General features: G+C 40.9%; 1 protein-coding gene across 1 annotated transcript in view; it reads left to right on the forward strand.

The window, feature by feature from the left end:
* LOC113057406 (neuroendocrine convertase 2) overlaps window positions 1-23,902 on the forward strand; it is a 65,791-nt gene that overhangs the window by 7,967 nt on the left and 33,922 nt on the right. Inside the window, exons 3-6 of the mRNA XM_026224785.1 lie at window positions 2,908-3,021; window positions 3,382-3,490; window positions 3,604-3,641; window positions 16,047-16,123. Coding sequence (XP_026080570.1) covers window positions 2,908-3,021; window positions 3,382-3,490; window positions 3,604-3,641; window positions 16,047-16,123 — 338 coding nt within the window. The remainder of the gene's footprint in view (window positions 1-2,907; window positions 3,022-3,381; window positions 3,491-3,603; window positions 3,642-16,046; window positions 16,124-23,902) is intronic.

Consider the following 23,902-nt stretch of genomic DNA (forward strand, 5'->3'; position numbering starts at 1 on the left):
GTAGCATGTATTCCAGTTTTTAGATGGAGGACAGCTGATTGTTAAGTAGTCTGATGGCTTGAAGATAGAAGCTGTTCTTCAGTCTGGTTGTCCGTGATCAGATGGATCATAAGCATCTGCCAGATGGCAGTGTGGCAAACAGGTGATGAGCAGGGTGGGTGCGGTCCTTGATGATGAAGCGAGCCTTTCTCAAGCAGCGAGTCTGATAGATGTCCTGTAAGGCTGGGAGTTTGTCCAATGATGAGCTCTGCTGTTCTCACCACTTGCTGAAGTGCTTTTCGGTCCAAAGAAGAGCAGCTGCCATACCATACAGTGATGCAGCCGGTCAGAATGCTCTCTATAGTGCAGTGGTAGAAGTTTGACATGATGTTAGAGGAGACGCCAAACCTCTTCAGTCTCCGCAGGAAGTAGAGATGCTGATGGGCTGTTTTAACTATGGTCTCTGGGTGTAGGCTTCAGGAAAGGTCCTCAGAGATATGAATGCCAAGGAACTTGTAGCTCTTAACTGTCTCTCCTATCTCTCCATTGATGTGAATGGGACCGCGACCCTCTCTCTGTGACTTCCTGCAGTCCACGATCATCTCCTTGGTCTTGCTGACGTTTGGAGAGAGATTGTTATCACACCATGCTGTGAGTGCATTAACCTCATCTCTGTAAGATGTCACATCACCATTAGTGATGAGCCCTAGGATAGTTGTATATTCAGCAAATTTGAGGATGATGATGTTGGAGCTGTTCTTAACAGGGCAGTCATAAGTGAACAGGGAGTACATGAGAGGACTGAGTACACATCCCTGTGGGGCACCAGTGCTGAGTGTAAGTGAGGAGGATGTGTGACTGTGCGAGTACTGAGTACTGCATGAGTACTGCGTACTTTGCCGTTCTATTTGAAAGGACTCCTTGCATCGTCGCTGCAGTCAAATTAAAACAGTTTTCCTGGGTGAGATTGCCGCCTATACAGCTGGGCTCGCTCACCATTGGTTCATTTTTATTGAGCTCCATAAACCAATGATTGTGCAGTTTCACTGTGTGATTTAAAAAGGCTTCAGAAATCTGAGAAAAGGTACTTTTCCCTGTAGTTTCTAGCCTAAACGTCATACGATGTAGTACTTGTTCTGTATCTAAGGGAACCGAGGTTATGTTAGTAACCGTGTATATTTCTTCCTTACACTAGAATATACAGTATGAAAACAAAAGTTATATTTGGTCTCTGCGATGCTGTGCATGAATTACTGTGCATTATATATTTTAATGCACCTATAATGCCGTATTGACCAATCAGCAATAAAATTGTCATGATTCTGCCTCCATGTCCTGACTTTCCTCTAGTCTTGAGGCAGGATCATGACAGACCCGTGTTTTGTGTACAAGCACATGGCCTTGTCTTTGGGCAATGTGCTTGTGTTGTCTCGTCCCTTTGCCCCGCCCCCCTGTTATCCTAGTTTTGTCGTGATTGCCTTATCTGTGCCACCTGTTGTGTCTTAATTAGTTCTCCTATTTAGATCCCCTAGTGTGCTCTGTCTTTTGTCGGTGCATTGTTTCCTCATATGTGTTTCTACATGTCAGCCTCGTGAGATATTGTATCCTTGTAACCCCTTTAAGAAGTCTTTGTATAATTGTGAGTGTTTGTTTGTAGTTAGTGTTTAGAGTCTTTGTTTATCTTGTCTACCCAGTCTTGTTTAGTTGTTTAGTCACTGCCCTTGTCATTGTTTTCCCCCTCGTGGGTTTTGTTTTTCCCCTTTTTGTATTTAATAAACCGTTGTGTTGTACTTCCCGTCTGCTACTGAGTTCATCCCTACCCTCCACATAATAAAAGTGTTCTCTAGTCTGTTTACACTGCAACTAAGATCAACATGTAAATGAATAATCAAAATGGCTGTGAAAAATAAAATGCCCGTTTGATGGAAGTATTTTGGTTTGTGCCGCCATCAAAGCGCTCTTTGAATGTGAGTGCAGAGTTTGATCTGTTATCTGGAGCCAGCGTGTGAGAGTTTCGTTGTCTGTGAGGAATAGCTGATGTCATGTTTACAGTGAAGGGCTGCTGCTGAGGTCAAAGGTCATGCTGTGAAGCTACTTTAAAGGACAGCCATCGAGCCATGAGTAACCTGCACTCAGTGCTGTGCTCGGCTGATGGCTGATCACTAGGCGATGTTGTGTTTTTGATGCTGGTGTTCTCAGCAGACTTTTCCAATCGACTGGGGTCTAAATTAAACCTAATTAATAATAATTAAAAGAATGTTTAAAGACAAGAAAGTACATATAAAAAAAATAGTTTTTCCTCCATTTTACCTCCAACACTTTCATACACCAAATTGTAGTGTTTAATTCCAATCTAAATTCTGAAGGCTTTTACAGAGGGGATTGTTCATATATCATTCTTATCATAAATCAATCATCATAAATATCTGATTATATGTAACATTTAATTAATCTGATTATATGTAACATTTTATATTCTTAAAAACATGGTGAACTTTTTTTCTGATTCATAGGGTGATGGAAAGAGAAATCCAAAATCCCCTTTGTAAAAACCTTTAATATGTCAAAAAAAATAAACAAGAGGTATGAACCTGGCTTCATCAAATCTTCAGATATCTACAATGCATGCTAATTAATGCATATTTAATTAGATAATTATTTATTTGCAATTCATAATGTAAACAATCAACCGGAGATGTGTGATGATATTTATCAGTTACAACTGCCTTAAACAAAATCTATCAAAAAAAAAAAAACAAAAAAAATCAATGAAAAAAGCAAGAAAATGCACAGATGTGTGCCTTCTTCCAAATGTACTTTGCTGCATGCTTAGTATGGTATTTGTTGATTAAAACTTGGTATTCAAGCACAGATATGTGAGACTGCAAGGCTGAAATCTAATGAAAGTTTCCTTGCTTTGTTTTTCAGGTGAAAAATGTGTTTCCACAGGAGGGTTTTGGCCGTCAAAAGAGGGGCTACAGAGAAATCAGTAACATTGACATCAACATGAGTGACCCGCTTTTCACCAAGCAGTGGTATCTTGTGAGTAATTACAGCTTGTAATGTCTTCATTTGATTTGACCTTTAGCATTGGAAGCGACTGCATTGGATTAGCTGGAATCACTGATACTCCTCATTTAAACCATTTTCCTCAATGTCAAATCACGCTGATATCTTCCTTATTTCTCCAAGGCTTATCGTGACAGGCATCCCTGTCTGTTTTGCCAGAGAGAACGGTCTTTAATTTAGTTTGTAAGCTATAAACGCTGCACAGCAGGGTTTCAGCGAAGTGTAATATCTGCGTGACATTTATTTTCCCTCCTGTACCACCTCCCTCATAACATCTAATTTTCTATGCGGTGGATGCTCAGCTGGTGTGACGCTTTGGTGTTGTTTGATTAGATAAATACGGGCCAAGCGGACGGGACCCCAGGGCTGGATCTCAATGTGGCAGAAGCCTGGAACATGGGCTTCACTGGCAAAGGTGTTACCATCGCCATCATGGACGACGGTGGGTCAATTCTGGCTGCCAGAGATTAGTTATTAACACTTAAAGGCTTGATAATGTGCAATAATGTAAACATTAAACGTCCAGTAATGTGTCCTTTTGCCATTACCTTGCAGGTATTGATTACCTACATCCAGATCTCGCCTCAAATTACGTAAGTGTTTTTTTCTCCCTCATTAGATTCACATGTTTAATATGATTTGAAGTAGCTTTGTTGGATGGGTGGACAGATATCCAGTGCTGAGCAGGAAGGTATAATATCAATGCAGTGAAGTATTGCTCAGAGAATCTGTGAATTATCCATATATAGGTATTACCATGTGGTTATTTAATAAATAATCCATTTTATTGAATGTTCAGCAAAAATATTTGATATTAATAGAATTAGAAGTTCATTGGGAATTTTAGAAACATGGTTGCATGTCTGATTATAAAATGGGATAAACACCAGTCTTTTGCTCTCTTTGATGAACATTTCATTTGACAGGATGCCATTCATGCATCCTTTGGAAAGGATTCAAAGGTTGGGTGTGCATTCAATTCAATTACAAAAGGAAGGAAGTGAGGTCTACTTATGGAGCTTGACCAAATGAGTGTGGGTAAAGTAGTGCACTAGATTACAGCAAGTGTAGTTTGCTTGCCATTGTGGAAGATGCAGTGCAAAGGAAAAATAAGGGAGGAGTGGAGTACTGGATTCACAACAAAAATGTTATTATCATATACACAGTTAACATGATATTTAATGACTCATATGCATGAGCGGTTCTAAGGAGGTGCTAGCAAGTGAAGAAAGACAAAAGCTCCCCCATAGCACCCCACAGATTTTTTTTTTTCTTCATGGAATTAATTATATACAGGATGTAGCCTATTGTATTTAATAAATAAGCTGATAAGAAAAAAAAAAAAACCTTAACAAAAAACATTTAACACATTATGCATACATAACTTATGTGCAATGAATTATGATTTGCAGCTGTCAAACTTTTCGTAATTATAGAAGTTTATTTTAAAAATCCTTGTGCTAAGTAAGCCTGCCCCACACTAAAGATTGTACTAGTCAGCTAGTAGCATGTTATATTAAAGTGAGCAATATAATAATATATAAACCATCCTTAAATATTAAAGCCTCTTCTGCGCTCAAGCTCGTGCATTAAGCCTCAAAGCACCTTCAAAATGATTACGAATGTGTCTGAGAAAAAGAAGATATTTGAATTATTTATTAATAAACCCATGCTTCCTCAGTCAGTGTCGGCTGCTAAAATGAAGTTACCGAATGTCAACGCTGAGTTGCCATCTCCACATGGACGTGTCTTTAACAGAAATTTGCCTTTACTGTACATATGGTCTACATAATTAATATGACATTTAATTAATAAGAGAATATGACAAAACCGAGTTGGCTAGTTTTCCTTATATTTATTTTATTACTTGTATAAAATAATAATAATAATAATAATAATAAGCTTTTTTGGTTATATTTACTATTATTTGCCCAGCTCCCCCTGTCAACGATCTTGCACCCCCTCAGCACCTGTGTTCTTGAGTTGTCCTCTTACATGTCTAGATCTTGGCTTGTGGCAGATTTCCCAACTGGCTGTTTAAGTTTAACGTTGATCACTAAGCAAGAGCAATAGAAGGCATCATTTTGCGATTCACAACCTAATAAATGTTTAATGTTCATGTGGCTTATGAAGCAGTACACAGTGGATCAAATCCAGCATATGGCAATGATCCCTGTTCAAAACGTGTCGCAGAGACAGGCTTTCTTTTTCTCAAACAGATGACACATTTGCATGCTGTGTGTGATTAAATATGCAGCTAATGGTGGAGTTATCTTATTCTTATATATATCTTATGCTGCCACTCATCAAAAAAAAAATATAGCACATTTATGTCTGTCTTTACTTTACCTTTTGTCTCTGAAAACATGCTTCTGTCAGTCAGCTATGACTTTTATTGATGTGGAAATGCTAAAATACTTTAAATTCAATATAAGCTTTTCCTGCACTTATATTGAGGGCAGTGTCATGTCAAAAACAGTAATGATTTAGTTATGATGTTTAGAGTTGTGAGCTTGTTAGACTGAATTGTATGAGATGAGAAAGAGTGATTTTGTGCCACAAAGTCTATGAATAGTTAATGCATGTTTCTTTTGTGTTGTCCTCGGTGGCTGCACGCAACAACAAACATATGGCACAACCAGTTTAGTCCAATTCATGAACCACTGACTACTTTGAGTCTATATCTTTGTTCAAAACCATCAAAACTGACTCAGCCAATAGTGTGAGATTGGCCACAACTATATGTTTGGTTGACCAGTGAAAGATATGGAAAGTGTTCTGTTTATGTAACGATAAACATGTTTCTGTGTAGATTTCTAATTTAGTATATGCAGTATTTAATGAGGAACTTCCAAACCACTGAAAGTAATCATGATGGAATCAAAATAAGAGTTGGAAGCAGAATTGCATCCTTGAAGAATATTTCACAAATGAAACGTGCTAGATATCTGCCAGTGGAAAAGAGCCATTATTGTTTTGAGACCCGCTGAGCTCTGTGAGCCGCAGGAGCACCACAGATGAGTTTTAACCCAAAAATAGCCTGGCTTCGGCAGCGGTGGGGGATGATGCTCACGTCTCCAGCAGTAACTCAGCATGTCCTCCCCTGATACTGCTTTATGTTGCACCAATTCCTCCCAGACTTTCCTCGCCACAACCACAGTTTTTATTTTTTTTTGTAGAGTTATACTTGCAGAAAGACGGCATGTAAACGTTTGTGTTTGCGTGTGGCTGAAATGTATGGGGTTAAAAATTGATTCGGGATAATTTGCTTAATAAGGACTCATGTGGGATGAGGAGTGAATTAGCATAATCAATTGAAGGATTTTTGACAGGGGACTGGATTTAATTCATCGCTCACTAACTGCAGTCTCCAGACAGCAGACGAATGGAGACTTGCCAAAGAACAGAGCGCTGCTTCTTTCAACATGCGACTGCTTTCCTCGATGTTGTTCAGTTTCCATGGTGATTAAAATGCTGTCATACACTCATGAGGTCCTCAGAGCGGTTTCAACTTTGACCTCACAGATATTTACTCTGCTACAAGAGGTTTTAGGCCCTCCATTTTCCTTTTAACGGTTTATAAACTCCCTAAGAGTGATACCATTTATTGGGTATAATTTTGCAGTACTAAGTTATATTTTTCAGCCAAATAACTGCTGAAGATGTATGTAAACACTGCATATTCAGAATATCTGTATCTTTGGTGGCATTTGGAGGCGCCGATGTGGTTTCATGTTTTGGTCTTGCTCTCCATTAATGAACTCTCCTGGGCAGCAGAGAGCAGATGAACGGCTGGATGTGAATGTCCTGATTATGTTGTGATGGATTACAGAGAAAGACACGCTGCTGTAAAGCACAGCAAACCGATTTGCCATTCGTTCTTGTGCTCTGGCTGTGTGCAGGGTCTCCGGGGGCCGTTCGCTTGGGGACCACTGGCCATTATCATGCTCTACTTTCTCTCAACGCTGACTCACTCAAGAAATTGGCTTCTCTCTCTCTCTCTATCTTTTTTTTTTTTGTGTGGCAGTGTCATTGCTGGCAGTGCTCTAATGTCTTGTGTTTTTTTTTTTTAATTGAACAGGTCTCACAACCATTAAAATGTATATTTTAAACCTTTTCAGTGTTCTTTTTTCTATGGAACACCGAAGCAGAAACACTAGAAAAAAGAAAACAATTGGAAATGAAAATAATTCGTATTTGTATTAATGGTCATGAGTCCCAATGAAATGGAAGTAGAGACAGATCTCTTCTTCTATATTGTGGCCTACCATTGAGTGAAACTAAATATTGAAAAAAACAGTGTAGTGTGGGACTTGGTTATGTAGATCAGTTGTTGATTGGATAGAGGCGGATCTGAAATCAGGCTTTTATTGGACTGTAAAAACAGGCAGAGTTTGAACCGACTAACTGGCAGAAGAAATCCGGCTAGGTGTGCAATATCTATCATAATTGCTGTTTTACTGATGTGAAAGCTTACATTGTCAGGCATGTTGTTAACTTTATAAAAGTGGATCTCATTTTGAGTGTCTAGCATTCATGATCAGTATCATCTCTAGACCAGTGGTATGAACTCCATTCTGTCTTCCCAAACTCGTTATCCAGCCAGGCCTCGGGAGCGAAAGGCATTCCTAAGGAGTAAATGACAGACTGCATCCGACTCTGGCCTAAGGAAGGGTGTGCTCTGGGCTCTTCGGGTAATGCATGCTCCAGATAATGAAAGAGCATATGGTGGCCCGGACCATGCTGAGAAAAGATGTTTAGACCAGAGCGACGGCGCAAGCGGGCGCTGATGAGTGAGAGAGGGGAAGGTTCTCCAGAGGTTTCTGCTGGATCTGCTCTGAAGGGGATTTCACTGGCTGAGTTTATGAGAGCATCTTTCCTCTGTTTAGGGCTGGGTTATATTTTCTGTGAAGATAGAGATTTCTCCTCTTTTATACGGTGGTAGATATATGTAAACGGCTATCAGAACACACATTTACACACAAATGTGATGAGATTCAGAGAAATGCAAAGTTTTTGCATACCTATAGGCTATATATGCTGTTAAAAATTTGGGATCAGTAAGATTTTTTAATGTAATTGAATAGGTTTCTTATGCTCATAGAAAAAAAAAAAGTATAAGTCGCACCTGAGTATAAGTCGCATCAGTCCAAAAATGCGCCATGAGGAGGAAAAAAACATATATAAGTCGCACTGGACAATAAGTCGCATTTATTTAGAACCAAGAGAAAACATTACCGTCTACAGCCACGAGAGGCAGGAGACGGTATTGTTTTCTCTTGGTTCATTTCTCTCGGTTCATGTCAAATTAATTTTGATAAATAAGTCGCACCTGACTATAAGTCGCAGGACCAGCCAAACTATGAAAAAAAGTGTGACTTATTACATTTACATTTACATTTATTCATTTAGCAGACGCTTTTATCCAAAGCGACTTACAGATGATGACAGCGGAAGCAATCAAAAAACAACAACAAAAAAGCAATGATATGTAAGTGCTATAACAAGTCTCAGTTAGGTTAACACAGTACATGTAGCATGGGATTTTAAATAATATAATAAATAAAAAGAAAACCGATAGAATAAAAAATAAAAGAATAACAAGTCTCAGTTAGGTTAACACAGTACACGTAGCATGGGATTTTAAATAATATAATAAATAAAAAGAAAACCGATAGAATAAAAAAAAAAGAATAGAGCAAGCTAGTTAGAGGTCTTTGCACATACACACACACATACAGTACATATACAATTGCATAATGAAAAGAAAATAGAATACAAAAAGATTAGAAAGGTAGTTAGATTTAAAAAAAAATAGAATTAGAATATTGAGTGTTAAAGTTAGAGGGTCAAATAAAGATGGAAGAGATGTGTTTTAAGCCGATTCTTGAAGATGGCTAAGGACTCAGCTGCTCGGATTGAGTTGGGCTGGTTATTCCACCAGAAGGGAACATTTAATTTAAAAGTCTGTAAAAGTGACTTTGTGCTTCTTTGGGATGGCACAATCAAACGACGTTCACTTGCAGAACGCAAGTTTCTAGAGGGCACATAAGTCTGAAGTAACAAATTTAGGTAAATGGGTGCAGAGCCAGTGGTAGTTTTGTAGGCAAACATCAATGCCTTGAATTTTATGCGAGCAGCTATTTGAAGCCAGTGCAAATTGGAGGTGTGACGTGTATTCTTTTTGGCTCATTAAAAATTTATCTTGCTGCCGCGTTCTGAATTAATTGTAAAGGTTTGATAGAACTGATTGGAAGACCTGCCAAGAGGGCATTGCAATAGTCCAGCCTGGACAGAACAAGAGCTTGAACAAGGAGTTGTGCAGCATGTTCCCAAAGAAACGGCTTGATCTTCTTGATGTTGAATAAAGCAAATCTGCAGGATCTGACAGTTTTAGCAATGTGGTCTGAGAAAGTCAGCTGATCATCAATAATAACTCCAAGTTAAGAGTTATGGTTGATGTGCCTAAATTGATGGTGAAATTGTGATGGAACGATGGGTTTGCTGGAATCAAAAGCAGTTCTGTCTTGGCAAGATTGAGTTGAAGGTGATGGTCCATCATCCAGGAAGAAATGTCAGTTAGACAAGCTGAGATGTGAGCAGCTACCGTCGGATCATCAGGATGGAATGAGAGGTAGAGTTGAGTGTCATCGCCATAGCAGTGGTATGAAAAGACATGTTTCTGAATGACAGAACCTAATGATGCCATGTAGACAGAGAAGAGAAGTGGTCCAAGAACTGAGCCCTGAGGCACCCCAGTAGTTAGATGTTGTGACTTGGACACCTCACCTCTCCAAGATACTTTGAAGGATCTATCTGATAGGCAAGACTCAAACCATTTGAAGTTCATTTGTGGTTCCTGAGATGCCATTTGCCAGTAGTGTTGATAGGAGGATCTGGTGGTTAACCGTGTCAAAAGCAGCGGACAGATCAAGCAATATAAGTACTGAAGATTTGGATTCTGCTCTTGCCAGTCTTAGAGCTTCAATAACTGAGAGCAAGGCCGTCTCAGTTGAAAGTCCACTTCTGAAGCCAGATTGGTTGCTGTCAAGGAGATTGTTGTGTGTGAGAAATGTAGAGACTTGTTTGAACACAGCTCGTTCAAGTGTTTTTGCAATAAAAGGAAGAAGGGAAACTGGTCTGTAGTTCTCTAAAAGAGATGGGTTGAGGTTGGGTTTCTTAAGTAGTGGAGTTATACAATGTCTAAATGATGATGAAAAAACACCAGTGTGGAGGGAAGTGTTGATGATGTGAGTGAGTGCAGGTACAACTTCAGGAGAAATGGCTTGAAGGAGATGAGATGGAATAGGATCAAGCGTGAAAGTTGTAGGGTAATTAGAAAGGATGAATTTTGAGACTTCTGCCTCAGAGAGTGAAGAGAAGGATGTAAACGAGTGTATGTTTGCTGGTGATATGAGCTTGACTGATTGTGGTGTGGAAAATTGTACACTAATGTGTTTAATTTTATTAATGAAAAACGTTGCAAAGTCGTCAGCTATTAGAGATGAAGCAGGAGATGGAGCAGGACAAAGAAGTGAGGGAAATGTTTTAAAAAGCATGCGAGAGTTAGATGAATTGTTAATTTTGTTATGGTAGTATGTCATTTTAGCAGAGGAGACATTAGCAGAGAAAGAAGATAGGAGTGACTGATACACAATAAGATCAGTAGTATTTTTGGACTTGCGCCACACCCTTTCAGAAGCTCTAAGCTTAGAACGGTGTTCGTGTAGAACATCAGATAACCAAGGGACAGAAGGGGTGTTACGGGCTGGCCTGGAAGATAAGGGGCAAACAGTGTCTAAACAAGATGTAAGAGTTGAGCAGAGAGTATCAGTGGCACTGTTCGTGTCCAAAGATGCAAACAGTTTAGGGGAAGGAAGTGAAGATGAAACCATTGCAGCTAGCCGGGAGGGTGAAAGTGTGCATAGGTTACGTCGAAAGATGACATGTGGAGGGGTAAGTGATGTGTCAGGGACCATGTTGAGGTTAAGAGTGAGAAGGAAGTGATCCGACGTGTGCAGTGCAGTAACCAGAACATGATCAGTAGAGCATTTTCGTGTATAAATAAGGTCCAGTTGGTTGCCTCTCCTTGAACTGTCACCTTATCGTGGTGGAGAGGTTTGAGTACCCGAATGATCCTGGGAGCTATGTTGTCTGGGGCTATATGCTCCTGGTAGGGTCTCCCAAGGCAAACAGGTCCTTGGTGACGGGCCAGACTAAGAACAGTTCATAAAACCCCTTATGGCAGATTTAAAATCAAGGACCGTGACGTCGCCCGGCATGGCGCAGCCGGGGCCCCACCCTGGAGCCAGGCCCGGGGTTGGGGCCCGTATGCGAGCGCCTGGTGGCCGGGCCTTCCCCCATGGGGTCCGGCCGGGCTTAGCCCGAAGGAGTGACGTGGGGCCGCCCTCCTGTGGGCTCACCACCTGCAGGAGGGAGCGTAAGGGGCCGGTGCATAGAGGATCGGGCGACAGTCGAAGGCGAGACCCCCGACGACCCGATCTCTGGACACGGAATCTGGCTTTAGGGACGTGGAATGTCACCTCGTTGGCGGGGAAGGAGCCTGAGCTTGTGCGGGAGGTCGAGAGGTACCGACTAGAGATAGTCGGGCTCACCTCAACGCACAGCTTGGGCTCTGGAACCACACTTCTTGAGAGAGGCTGGACTCTCTACCACTCTGGAGTTGCCCATGGTGAGAGGCGGAGGGCAGGAGTGGGTTTGCTAATAGCCCCCCAGCTCAGCCGCCATGTGTTGGAGTTTACCCCGGTGAACGAGAGGGTCGCTTCCCTGCGCCTTCGAGTCGGGGATAGGTCTCTCACTGTCGTTTGTGCCTACGGGCCGAACGGCAGTGCGGACTACCCGGCCTTCTTGGAGTCTCTGGGAGGGGTGCTGGAAAGTGCTCCAACTGGAGACTCCGTAGTTCTACTGGGGGACTTCAACGCTCACGTGGGCAGTGACAGTGACACCTGGAGGGGCGTGATTGGGAGGAACGGCCCCCCTGACCTGAATCCGAGCGGTGTTCTGTTATTGGATTTCTGTGCTAACCACGGTTTGTCCATAACGAACACCATGTTCAAGCATAAGGGTGTCCACCAGTGCACGTGGCACCAGGACACCCTTGGCCGGAGGTCGATGATCGACTTTGTGGTCGTGTCATCAGACCTTCGGTCATATGTCTTGGACACTCGGGTGAAGAGAGGGGCGGAGCTGTCAACTGATCACCACCTGGTGGTGAGTTGGATCCGATGGCGGGGGAGGAAGCTGGACAGACTCGGCAGACCCAAACGTACTGTGAGGGTCTGTTGGGAACGTTTGGCCGAGCCCCCTGTCAGAGAGATCTTCAACTCCCACCTCCGGCAGAGCTTCGACCGGATCCCGAGGGAGTCTGGAGATATTGAGTCCGAGTGGACCATGTTCTCCACCTCCATTGTCGCTGCGGCTGCTCGGAGCTGTGGCCGTAAGGTCTCCGGTGCCTGTCGAGGCGGCAATCCCCGAACCCGGTGGTGGACACCGGAAGTAAGGGATGCTGTCAAGCTGAAGAAGGAGTCCTATCGGGCCTGGATGGCTTGTGGGACTCCGGAGGCAGCTGACGGGTACCGGCAGGCCAAGCGGACTGCAGCCCGGGTAGTCGTGGAGGCAAAAACTCGGGCCTGGGAGGAGTTCGGTGAGGCCATGGAGAAGGACTATCGGTTGGCCTCGAAGAGATTCTGGCAAACTGTTCGACGCCTCAGGAGGGGGAAGCAGTGCCCTACCAACACTGTTTACAGTAGAGATGGGCACCTGTTGACCTCAACTGGGGATATCGTCGGGCGGTGGAAGGAATACTTCGAGGATCTTCTCAATCCCACCGACTTGTGTTCCGTTGAGGAAGCAGTGGCTGGGGACTCGGAGGGGCACTCGTCCATCACCCGGGCTGAAGTCATCGAGGTAGTTAAAAAGCTCCTCGGTGGCAAGGCACCGGGGGTGGACGAGATCCGCCCCGAGTACCTCAAGTCTCTGGATGTTGTGGGGCTGTCTTGGCTGGCACGCCTCTGCAACATCGCATGGCGGTTGGGGACAGTACCTCTGGACTGGCAGACCGGGGTGGTGGTCCCTCTTTTCAAGAAGGGGGACCGGAGAGTGTGTTCCAACTATAGGGGGATCACACTTCTCAGCCTCCCTGGAAAAGTCTATGCCAGGGTACTGGAGAGGAGAATTCGGCCGATAGTGGAACCTCGGATCCAGGAGGAACAGTGTGGTTTTCGTCCCGGTCGTGGAACACTGGACCAGCTCTATACCCTTTCCAGGGTGCTGGAGGGTTCATGGGAGTTTGCCCAACCAGTCCACATGTGTTTTGTGGACTTGGAGAAGGCATTCGACCGTGTTCCTCGCGACATCCTGTGGAGGGTGCTCCGGGAGTATGGGGTCGGTGGCTCCCTACTTAGGGCTGTTCGGTCCCTGTACGACCGGAGCAAGAGCTTGGTTCGCATTGCCGGCAGTAAGTCAGACCTGTTCTCGGTGCATGTTGGACTCCGGCAGGGCTGCCCTTTGTCACCGGTTCTGTTCATAATTTTTATGGACAGAATTTCTAGGCGCAGCCAAGGGCCGGAGAGTGTCCGGTTTGGGGACCATACGATTTCGTCGCTGCTTTTTGCGGATGATGTTGTCGTGTTGGCATCCTCAGACCAGGACCTTCAGTGTGCATTGGGACGGTTTGCAGCCGAGTGTGAATCGGCTGGGATGAGAATCAGCACCTCCAAGTCCGAGGCCATGGTTCTCAGTCGGAAAAGGGTGGATTGCCCACTTCAGGTTGGTGGAGAGTTCCTGCCTCAAGTGGAGGAGTTCAGGTATCTTGGAGTCTTGTTCACGAGTGAGGGAAGGATGGAACGTGAGATTGACAGACGGATCGGTGCAGCTTCTGCAGTAATGCGGTCGCTGTACCGGTCTGTCGTGGTGAAGAAGGAGCTGAGCTGTAAGGCAAAGCTCTCGATTTACCGGTCAATCTACGTTCCTACTCTCACCTATGGTCATGAGCTGTGGGTCATGACCGAAAGGACAAGATCCCGGATACAGGCGGCCGAAATGAGCTTTCTCCGTCGGGTGGCTGGGCGCTCCCTTAGAGATAGGGTGAGAAGCTCGGTCACTCGGGAGGAGCTCAGAGTAGAGCCGTTGCTCCTCCACATCGAGAGGAGCCAGCTGAGGTGGCTCGGGCATCTATTTCGGATGCCTCCTGGACGCCTTCCCAGGGAGGTGTTCCAGGCACGTCTCACCGGGAGGAGGCCCCGGGGAAGACCTAGGACACGCTGGAGGGACTATGTCTCCCGGCTGGCCTGGGAACGCCTCGGGGTCCCCCCGGAAGAGCTGGAGGAAGTGGCTAGGGAGAGGGAAGTCTGGGCGTCTCTGCTTAGACTGTTGCCCCCGCGACCCGGCCCCGGATAAGCGGAAGATGATGGATGGATGGATGGATGGTTGCCTGATTTGTGAGTAGCAGTAGTTGACACTCGGTTGAGATCAAAAGAGGCAAGCAGAGTGTGGAAATCAGCAAACAGAGGTTTATCTAGATGAATGTTGAAATCTCCAAGCATAACTAGGGGAGTACCATCCTCAGAAAAGGTTGAGAGCAACACATCTAATTCATCCAAAAAGTTACCCAGTGGTCCTGGGGGTCGATAGACAACTAAAAAAATATTTTAAAAGGGTAGGTAACAGTAACTGAATGAGATTCAAAGGAGCTGTTGATACAAAAGATGGTAAAGGATTAAATTTCCAATAATTAGAGATGAGCAGACCAGTACCTCCACCTCTTCCAGTCAAATGGGGGGATTGGGAAAATGAGAAATTATTGGAGAGTGCTGCAGGTGTAGCAGAGTCCTCTGGTTTGATCCAGAGGATCAAAGAAAGAGGATCTATAAGACTATAAGACTTATAGTCTGGAAAATATGGTATGTTGAAATTAAAAAATATCACAATGTATATACTTTGAAATATAATTGATTTGTTTAATGCAAAGCTGAATTTTCATCTTTATTACTCCAGTCTTCAGTGTCACATGATCCTTCAGAAATCGTTCTGATTGCTGATTTATTATCAATGTTGGAAACAGTTGAGCTGCTCCAGATTTTTTTGGAAGCTGTGATACACTTATTTTCCAGCGATATCGTCAACTTGATTGCACAGATACTATTTAAACTGAACTGAGCTGGACAATGACATCACTGAATCAATGATGAACTGACTTTAACAGTAAATTGTCATTTTGCATTATTACACACTATTTTTCCTGTTTAATACTGTAAAGCTGCTTTGAAACAATCTGTATTGTTAAAAGCACTGTATAAATAAAGGTGTCTTGACTTGATACTTTTTTCAGGATTCTTTGATGAATAGAAAGTTAAAAAGAACAGCATTTATTCAAAATAGAAATATTTATAACAATATACTGTACACTACTGTTCTAAAGTTTGGAGTTAGTCATCTTTTCTTTTCTTTTCTTTTTGGAAACAAATTAAAACTTTTGAATTGATAAAAAGAACAATATGATCTTGTGGTTTGCTTAAAATAGCATTAAACATTTTGAATTTACTAGATTAAATACAAATAAGCCTTAACTTTTGTTGATTGAATTTGCATGCATATCCTTATATACACCATTACTGTGACATAATGACTCATACTGTGGTAATAGATTTTGTCATCACCTTTTTTTGTATCTTATCTCTCTGTGAGGCCAGAATAAAGTTCCTCACATAATTTAGGTTTTAGTGTCGTGTTTCCCGGTGCGCTCACATATATTACCTCTGAGAGCGGCTGGATGGTTAATTAAGGAATAGCTGGTCGAATGCTTAATGAGGGGCAATGGAAACACACGGGTGTGAGCACAATAGAAATTCTGTTGGTATCAAAATAATGAATGGCTTATTATTGAAATAGGCTCATTGTTTGTTTTGACATAATTGGCACAAAATTGGTAACTCTGCGACGGGTGATGACGGATGCTGTATTTCTTGTTGATGTTTCAGAACGCAGAAGCCAGCTTTGACTTCAGCAGCAACGACCCGTTCCCGTACCCACGCTACACAGACGACTGGTTCAACAGGTGAGGAGCTCAGCTCTGGAGCTCGCCAGTGTGACTGTATTCAGATGTGCCGAGTGTGTTTGACTGCATATCAGTGATCTTCATGTGAAAGAAGCAATAAACATATAAAATATGGAGTGGAAACATTGCAAAGCTTATGCAATGGTTTGTATATTTACGGTTTTACAGCTTTGAATGTAACTTGTCCAGTTGGAATTTAGAATAAAACCAGTTTTTTTTTTACTTGTCGCATATTGTGATGCCTTTTTTTTTTATGCTTTCAACTTCAAAAAATTTTTTATATAAACTAATCAACACAAAATTAACTTAAAGATAATACTCTCTCTCTCTCTCTCTCTCTCTGACTATATGACTTTCTATATTCATTACATTCACTAAATCATTATTTAATATTTATTTTACACTAGCATTTAATTTGGGGTTAATAAGATTTTTTAAATGTTTTTGAAAGAAATCTCTTGCCAGTCTCTGCTCAATAAGGGTGCATTCACACTTGCATCTTTTTTTGACAAGAAAAAAATAACAAGAGTGCTTTTTAGTAAAATAAAAAAAAAAAGCATTTTGGTTGCAAATAGGAGCCGAGGGCGTGTTTTGTTGCCATAACAGCTGCAACGGTAGACCAGTGTGTGCTGCAGAAATGTCCAGAAAGAGTAAAAGTTGGCTCTTGCGTTGGCTTTTGAAGTTAATGGGGAGGAGAATGTCAGTTCACAACGATGTCTGTGGGTGTGCAACATTAAACGGCGAAGGAAACATGTATGGTGCTTACAACAGTTTAGTCCAGGAGCTATATTTATATTTTATACTAGTATATTTTAGACTAGATAAAGTTTGTACTCATATTATACAACTCCTTGTGCTCCGAATATACTGTAGCAAATATATCTATCTTCTCCATTTTTTCTATCTACTTGATGTTTTTGTTGATATGGAAATGACTTGCTACTCGCTTGTCAATGGTCAGCTGTCAAAAAAGCACTTGACTCTGGGTGTTATTTTTTTCTTCTTTTATAAACGTTGAATTTTTTTCTACTTGAAAAGATGCTCTGAGCTGCAGATGCTGGACTGTTTTGAAAACAGTATTCTAGAATTATAATGTAAAACAGCTAAGGCTGTTTTCATCTGATCAAGAATACAGTAAAACAGTAATATTGTGAAAAAAAAAACTATTACAAATTAATATGATTGTTTTCTATGTTATTATCTGTTTAAATAAGTAATGATCAAAGCTGAATCATTCATTTTCATTCCTTCAGTCTTCAGTGTCACATGATCCTTCAGAAATCACTCTAAGATGCTGATTTGCTGCTCAAGAAACATTTCTGATTATTATGATCCGATTATGTTGAAAACAGTTTTGCTACTAAATATGTTGTGGAAACCTTAAACAATATTATTATCATGATTCACAGATGAGCAGAAAGTTCAAAATAACAGCATTTATTTGAAATATAAATGTTTGGAAAGATTTTAAATGTTTTTTGTTATTTTTGATGTATATCATTTTTGTACTTTTAATACTATATATTTTAAACTATAAAAAGAGAGTGAATCTAACTGAGCCCAAACTTTTGAGCACTAGTGTACTCTACATGTGTTATAAGATGTAGATCACTGAAGGATTTAGCTGACAGTGGGCTGGCAGAGCATTGACTTGCTTCTCAGCAGTGGCCGGATGAAGGACTCCTTGCCTCTTTGTATTGATTTTTGTCACATGTAGCCCCATTAAGTCATCTCTTACTGGCTCTCAGCCCAGCTGCATTAACACAGCGCACAGAGATTTTCCTTCTGCACTCTTATCAGAGCAGCCTGACCAAAACCTCTCGCCCAGAGGGGAAGATTAAGAACAAAACTGGGCCATCATTTAATGTCGCGTTTTTAAACCAGAGCCACTGCTAACTCTGATGAAGCCCTCAGTTATCAGGAGATTCTGATTCACAATAAACATTTATTAATGCTCTGTGTGATGCAAATAGTTTTAATAGTAAAATCAATGCTTTCCTCCACTCTCTCGGAGTAAATCATTTGATGGTCTGCTCTGCTGCACATGCTGAAACTGAACAAATCAGAGATTTTTAGTGAGTGTGGGAGTGTGGACAAGAAAGAAACAAAAATCTCACCATAAAATATGACCCAGCTGAACATACACTGACCCTCGCTGCTCAGAAGTGCCATAGATTCTCTTTAAATGTCTGAGCCAAGCTGGATGTGTTATTATTCAAATAGCTAGCCATAAACATGTTGAAAGTTTAAACAAATAGTTCACCCCAAAATGAAATTCAGCTGAAAATAAAATCAGTGTCTAAACAATGAATGCTCTGCAGTAAATGGTTACCCTCAAAATGAGTCCAAACAGCTGATACAAACCTCACAAAAATGCACAAGTAATTCACAGCACTCCAGAAACTAATGCATCAAGATTTCAAAAGATATTATTGGGATGTTTTTATCAGCTGTTTGGACTCTGAAAGCACCCATTCACTGCAGAGCATCCATTGCTGATCAAGTAATGGAATGACACATTTCTGAAGTCTGATGAAGAAACAAAAACTCATCCTTATCTTGGACAGGGGTGGTAAAAGTACTCAAAAGTTTTACTCAAGTAAAAGTATATGTATCTAAATAAAAAATGACTCCAGTAAAAGTAGAAAGTCCTCCATTCAAACATCACTTGAGTAAAAGTACAAAAGTATCTGATTTAAAACATACTTAAGTACCGGAAGTAAAAAGTAAATATTCAAATTAACTGTAAATATCAATAATTAAGCAGATGAGTTGTTTTGGGAGTGATAAGCAGTGTTTTAATTGAATAAATGAGATTAGATACTTAAGAATTTGTTAGATTTACAATCAAAAGAGACAATGACGAACCTTATCGCAGTATAGGGATTGAACTTTCAATAGACATGTTCCATAACATCATAGCTGCATCAAACAGAAGATGTGCAAGATACAAGGTAAGACTGTTTCAGAATATCAATGAGGAAGGACCACCTCTTTAAAGAGTTAGTTCTCTCAAAAATGAAAATTCTGTCATTCGCATTTTAGGGGCTAAATATCATGTTATTGGTATTGTCGCTTCGACCTGTGGACATGAAAAACAACCACAGACTTGGCAACACTGGTTGGCATATACTACACAGAGCCGTAATTCACTGACAATCTACACAAAATCGATTTTCTCGATTTTGAAAGTAATTTTGTGTTAATTGTCGGTGGACTACGGCTCTGTGTAGTAACTGCCGCTCCACCTGAACCAGTGTTGCCAAGTCCGTGGTTGTTTTTCATGTCCGCCGGTCGAAGAAACCCCAATCCCAATAACTTGATATTTAGCGCCTAAAATTTGAATTTTACCAAGGCAACCCTTCCAATAAACTTATATTTTAACCCGGGGAAGCAATTTTTATCAGGGAACCTCCTGGAAACGCGTTTTTGGCTAGTTTTGCACTAGTTTTGAGAAGCAACTGGTCAGGATTTGTTGTGAAAACCTGGCAACCCTGATCTGAACGCATGTGCTGGAAATATATACTACTGTATTTACAGGAGCGTTACTGATGAGATGAGCATGAAAATCGCATTCGATTTTTTGCACAGCCCTACTGAAATTTCATTCACCCGTGGCAGGCAAAGAAGACATCTCAGCCAATAAGAATCTCCCTTGACTTCAGTGAATTCAAACATATTCTTGAGATATGGCCATGGGTGATCCCTGTCGGGAATCTCAGGATCATTGCGGGCTGCAAGAGCTGCACTATCACCTATTTTAGCGGTCATCTTCCACCTCGAACTAACTGCTGCGTGAGGGTATGTTGGCAAAGAACTCGCAAAGTGGCACGTTCTTTTTTTTAAAAGAAAACCTAATTTTTCATTGGTTTGTAAAATCAGTGTAATAAATACTTGAAGCGGGCATGGGGAAATGTATCAGAGTAAAAAGTAAACTTTGTCTTTAATAAAGTAGTGGAGTAAAAGTGAAAGTAGATGCAAATAAAACATACTCAAGTAAAGTACAGATCCCCCAAAAAAATTAAGTAAAGTAGCAAAGTATTTTTACTTCGTTACTTACCACCACTGATCTTGGATGGCATTAGTTATAGTCCCATCCCAAATTTATGCCATTGCTTGAGCCAGTGTTTCTGATACTCAACAATAATATTTATGTAGTGATTCAGAGCCAAAACAGTTATACTTTTCACAGGAATCAACCTACTGTGGATGGTTTGTAGTTATCTCTCTATAGTAAGCTAAAGAAAAAAAAAAATGAGACTGGAAATGCCTTTTAACCAATTAGAAAGAAAAGAAAAAAAGAGCACACTCCTGTAAAGGCATATATTGTGCTGTATTCACCACAGTAGCTTTATTAAACCTAATTAAAAAGCTATATTCACCCGAGAGAGCCAGAATTCCCAGTTATGAAACTCTTCAAAACTGAAATATGGCCTAAGGCACAGAGTAGATGTTTTCTTGTTTATTGTGGAGGTTTGTGCAGCAGGCAGATATTTCTCCTGTGTTTATACAGTATGCATGGTGGACAGAAGGTACCCTACGGGAGGAAGGTCAGCGAAGATTGGCAAGCCTTCTGTCACCGTGCCATACTGCTCAAACAGCGTGACATCACACCTTCAGAGACGCTCATTGTGCCAAAGATACACGGACACAATTGCTAAGAGTTGCTCTGCTTTTATGGAAATTCTTAAAGTAGTAGTTAAATGACAGTACATGTTCTGTTTTGTGATGGTATCTGTGCCTTTCTGGTACTTACCTGTGCTATTATAAAAGCTGTATTCATGATAAAACTTCAGATGCAAAAGATAAAACGTGAGATGGAAGTCACATGATCAGCCTTTTTATACAAGACTTTCTTAGTACTGGTTAGTCTTTCTCAGACTGGTTGATTGTGAAAATAGCAGCATGCATCCATAGTTACACAAAAATGACGTAACCTGCATTGATTTCGGAGGACAAATCTGAATACAGTATTTGTGGAAAGAAACTACAGACCCTGGCATAATTGATATTTTGAACGCTGCACTTCAAGGATAGACAGAATCTAATAGAAGGAAGACAAGTGTCTCTTGTGTTTTTCCAGGGTTGGTTGTGGGTGTGAAGCATGCTGGGGCGTGTGCTGAGAGCAGAAGTAATATCATCTGAGCTGCAGACTCACAGCATAATCAGACGCTTATATATAAATAGAAACTGTCTGTCTGAGTGCAGGGGAGGAGGACGCATTGCTGCGGCTCTTCCTGAGGAGTCTCTGTTTTTCAGCAGCTCGTCTTGTGCGTTTGAGGGTTGTCATTCAAGTAAGGCAAGGGTCAGAATCAATAACTTCATTTAGATGCACATTAATTCAGATTAATATTGTAATATAGTCAAGTGTCGTGAACATATTGACCCTATGACTATTCCCCAGTTAAGCCAATATTACAGTTTCATTTAGAAATCTAAAAAGTAAACATCTTTTTGCCATTTTAATGAAATATTCTAGAGACAATTTAGACGGATTCTGAATACATATGCACATTTAAGGCAATGCGTTACTTTCTGCAATGGAGAAAGTAAGCAAAATTTTCAGAATAATTGCCTTAATTAACCTTAATATACATTTTGTTTTGATGAGGAAGAAAATTAAACTGTGGTTATTTGCTGAAAGTCTTGCTCTCCATTGTAGTTTTTAGTTCTTATATACATAGATTCCCAGAAAGCAAGAGAACAGGTGAAAACCATTGAATCAATGTTAAAATCAGTTGGTTTGTCAATGTTATTGGCATAGGATGTGATTTCAAGTTTTCCTTTCTCTTTGGAGTATTACAAGCTGATTGTGCATTGATAAGATCCCTGAAGTTGCAAAGACTAAAGTCTCAAACCCAAAGAGATATTCTTTATCAAAAAAACAGCTTGTTCAAACATGTCCCCACATGTCTATGTCACTGTCATTGTGTAGAATATTTGTGTAATGTCGCCCAAATGTTCACGCAAAGTAAGAAGGCGTGGTTTCAGTAACACAGTTAGTGTTGAAACAGTCATGTCAGGGAGATGCTGTGTATCTAGGAGAAAACAAAAGCACTTTATTTGGCCTTCCGACAGTAGATGCTTTTAGGAATCTTTAAGATTACTTACAACAGACAGCAACACATTTTATGGATGACCGTTTCGGGAACCTAGGAGAGGAGGTAGTTCTGGGAGTGGTGGGAACCTTGGGCATATAACCAGGCTGGGGTCTCAGGGTAATCAAGTTTCAAGTTTATTTGTATAGCGCTTTTTACAAAACAAATCGTTACAAAGCAACTTTACAGAAAATTATGTTTCTACAATATTTAGTAGTAGCTAGTAGTTTGTGCACATTTGACAGGATTTTAGAAAAAATAAAAAAAATTATAATAATACAAGACGTAGTCAGCTAGACGATGAACTATCAGTATTATTAATTAAGTTATTATATGATTCAGTCACACATTTAGCAATAATTGTTAGTTCTGTTTGTTGATTCAGGGTTAGCATCATCTGAGGTCCTCTGAGGGTCAGCATCATCTCTTCTCAGGTGTTCTGGATCCAGACTGGAGCTTGTTTAAATCCTAGTTACCACGGGATGTAAATCCCGTGGCGAAACATAGAAACAAAATACAGACATCATTTGCATAGCTGCTGATCCAACAAAGTAAAATTAGTTTAACCCAAGTTAATGAATAAAAATGCACCTTTGATCAGATGCAACTACACTCACAATTAAAAAGATACATTATTCGAATGCTTGGCGAAAGAGATGTGTTTTTAATCTAGATTTAAACAGAGAGAGTGTGTCTGAACCCCGAACATTATCAGGAAGGCTATTCCAGAGTTTGGGAGCCAAATGTGAGAAAGCTCTACCTCCTTTAGTGGACTTTGCTATCCTAGGAATGACCAAAAGTCCAGTGTTTTGTGACCTTAGGGTGCGTGATGGGTTGTAGCGTGGTAGAAGGCTAGTTAGGTACACAGGAGCTAAACCATTTAGGGCCTTATAGGTAAGTAATGATCATTTGTAGCTGATACGGAACTTAATAGGTAGCCAGTGCAGAGACTGTAAAATTGGGGTAATATGATCATATTTTCTTGACCTGGTAAGGACTCTAGCTGCTGCATTTTGGACTACCTGTAGCTTGTTTATTGATGAAGCAGGACAACCACCTAGAAGTGCATTACAATAGTCCAGTCTAGAGGTCATGAATGCATGAACTAGCTTTACTGCATCAGAAACAGATAACATGTTTCGTAGCTTGGCAATGTTTCTAAGATGGAAGAATGCAGTTTTTGTAATATTGGAAATATGATTTTCAAAAGACAAATTGCTGTCTAATATAACACCCAGATTTCTGATTGTAGAGGAAGTAACAGTACATCCGTCTAGTTGCAGATTGTAATCTACAAGATTCTGTGTAGTGTTTTTTGGTCCAATAATTAGTATCTCTGTCTTATCCGAATTTAATTGGAGAAAATTATTTGTCATCCAATCTTTTACATTTTTAACACACTCTGTTAGCTTAGATAATTGGGAAGTTTCATCTGGTCTCGTTGAGATATATAGCTGAGTATCATCAGCATAACAGTGGAAGCTAATTCCGTATTTTCTAATAATATTACCAAGGGGCAACATATATATTGAAAATAGAAGGGGACCTAGGACGGATCCTTGTGGCACTCCATATTTTACTGATGATAAATGAGATGACTCTCCATTTAAGTGAACAAAATGGTAGCGATCGGACAGGTAGGATCTAAACCATCTTAGAGCCTGCCCTTGAATACCTGTAT

Source organism: Carassius auratus, chromosome 38 (assembly GCF_003368295.1).
Source record: "Carassius auratus strain Wakin chromosome 38, ASM336829v1, whole genome shotgun sequence".
NCBI lineage: Eukaryota > Metazoa > Chordata > Actinopteri > Cypriniformes > Cyprinidae > Carassius > Carassius auratus.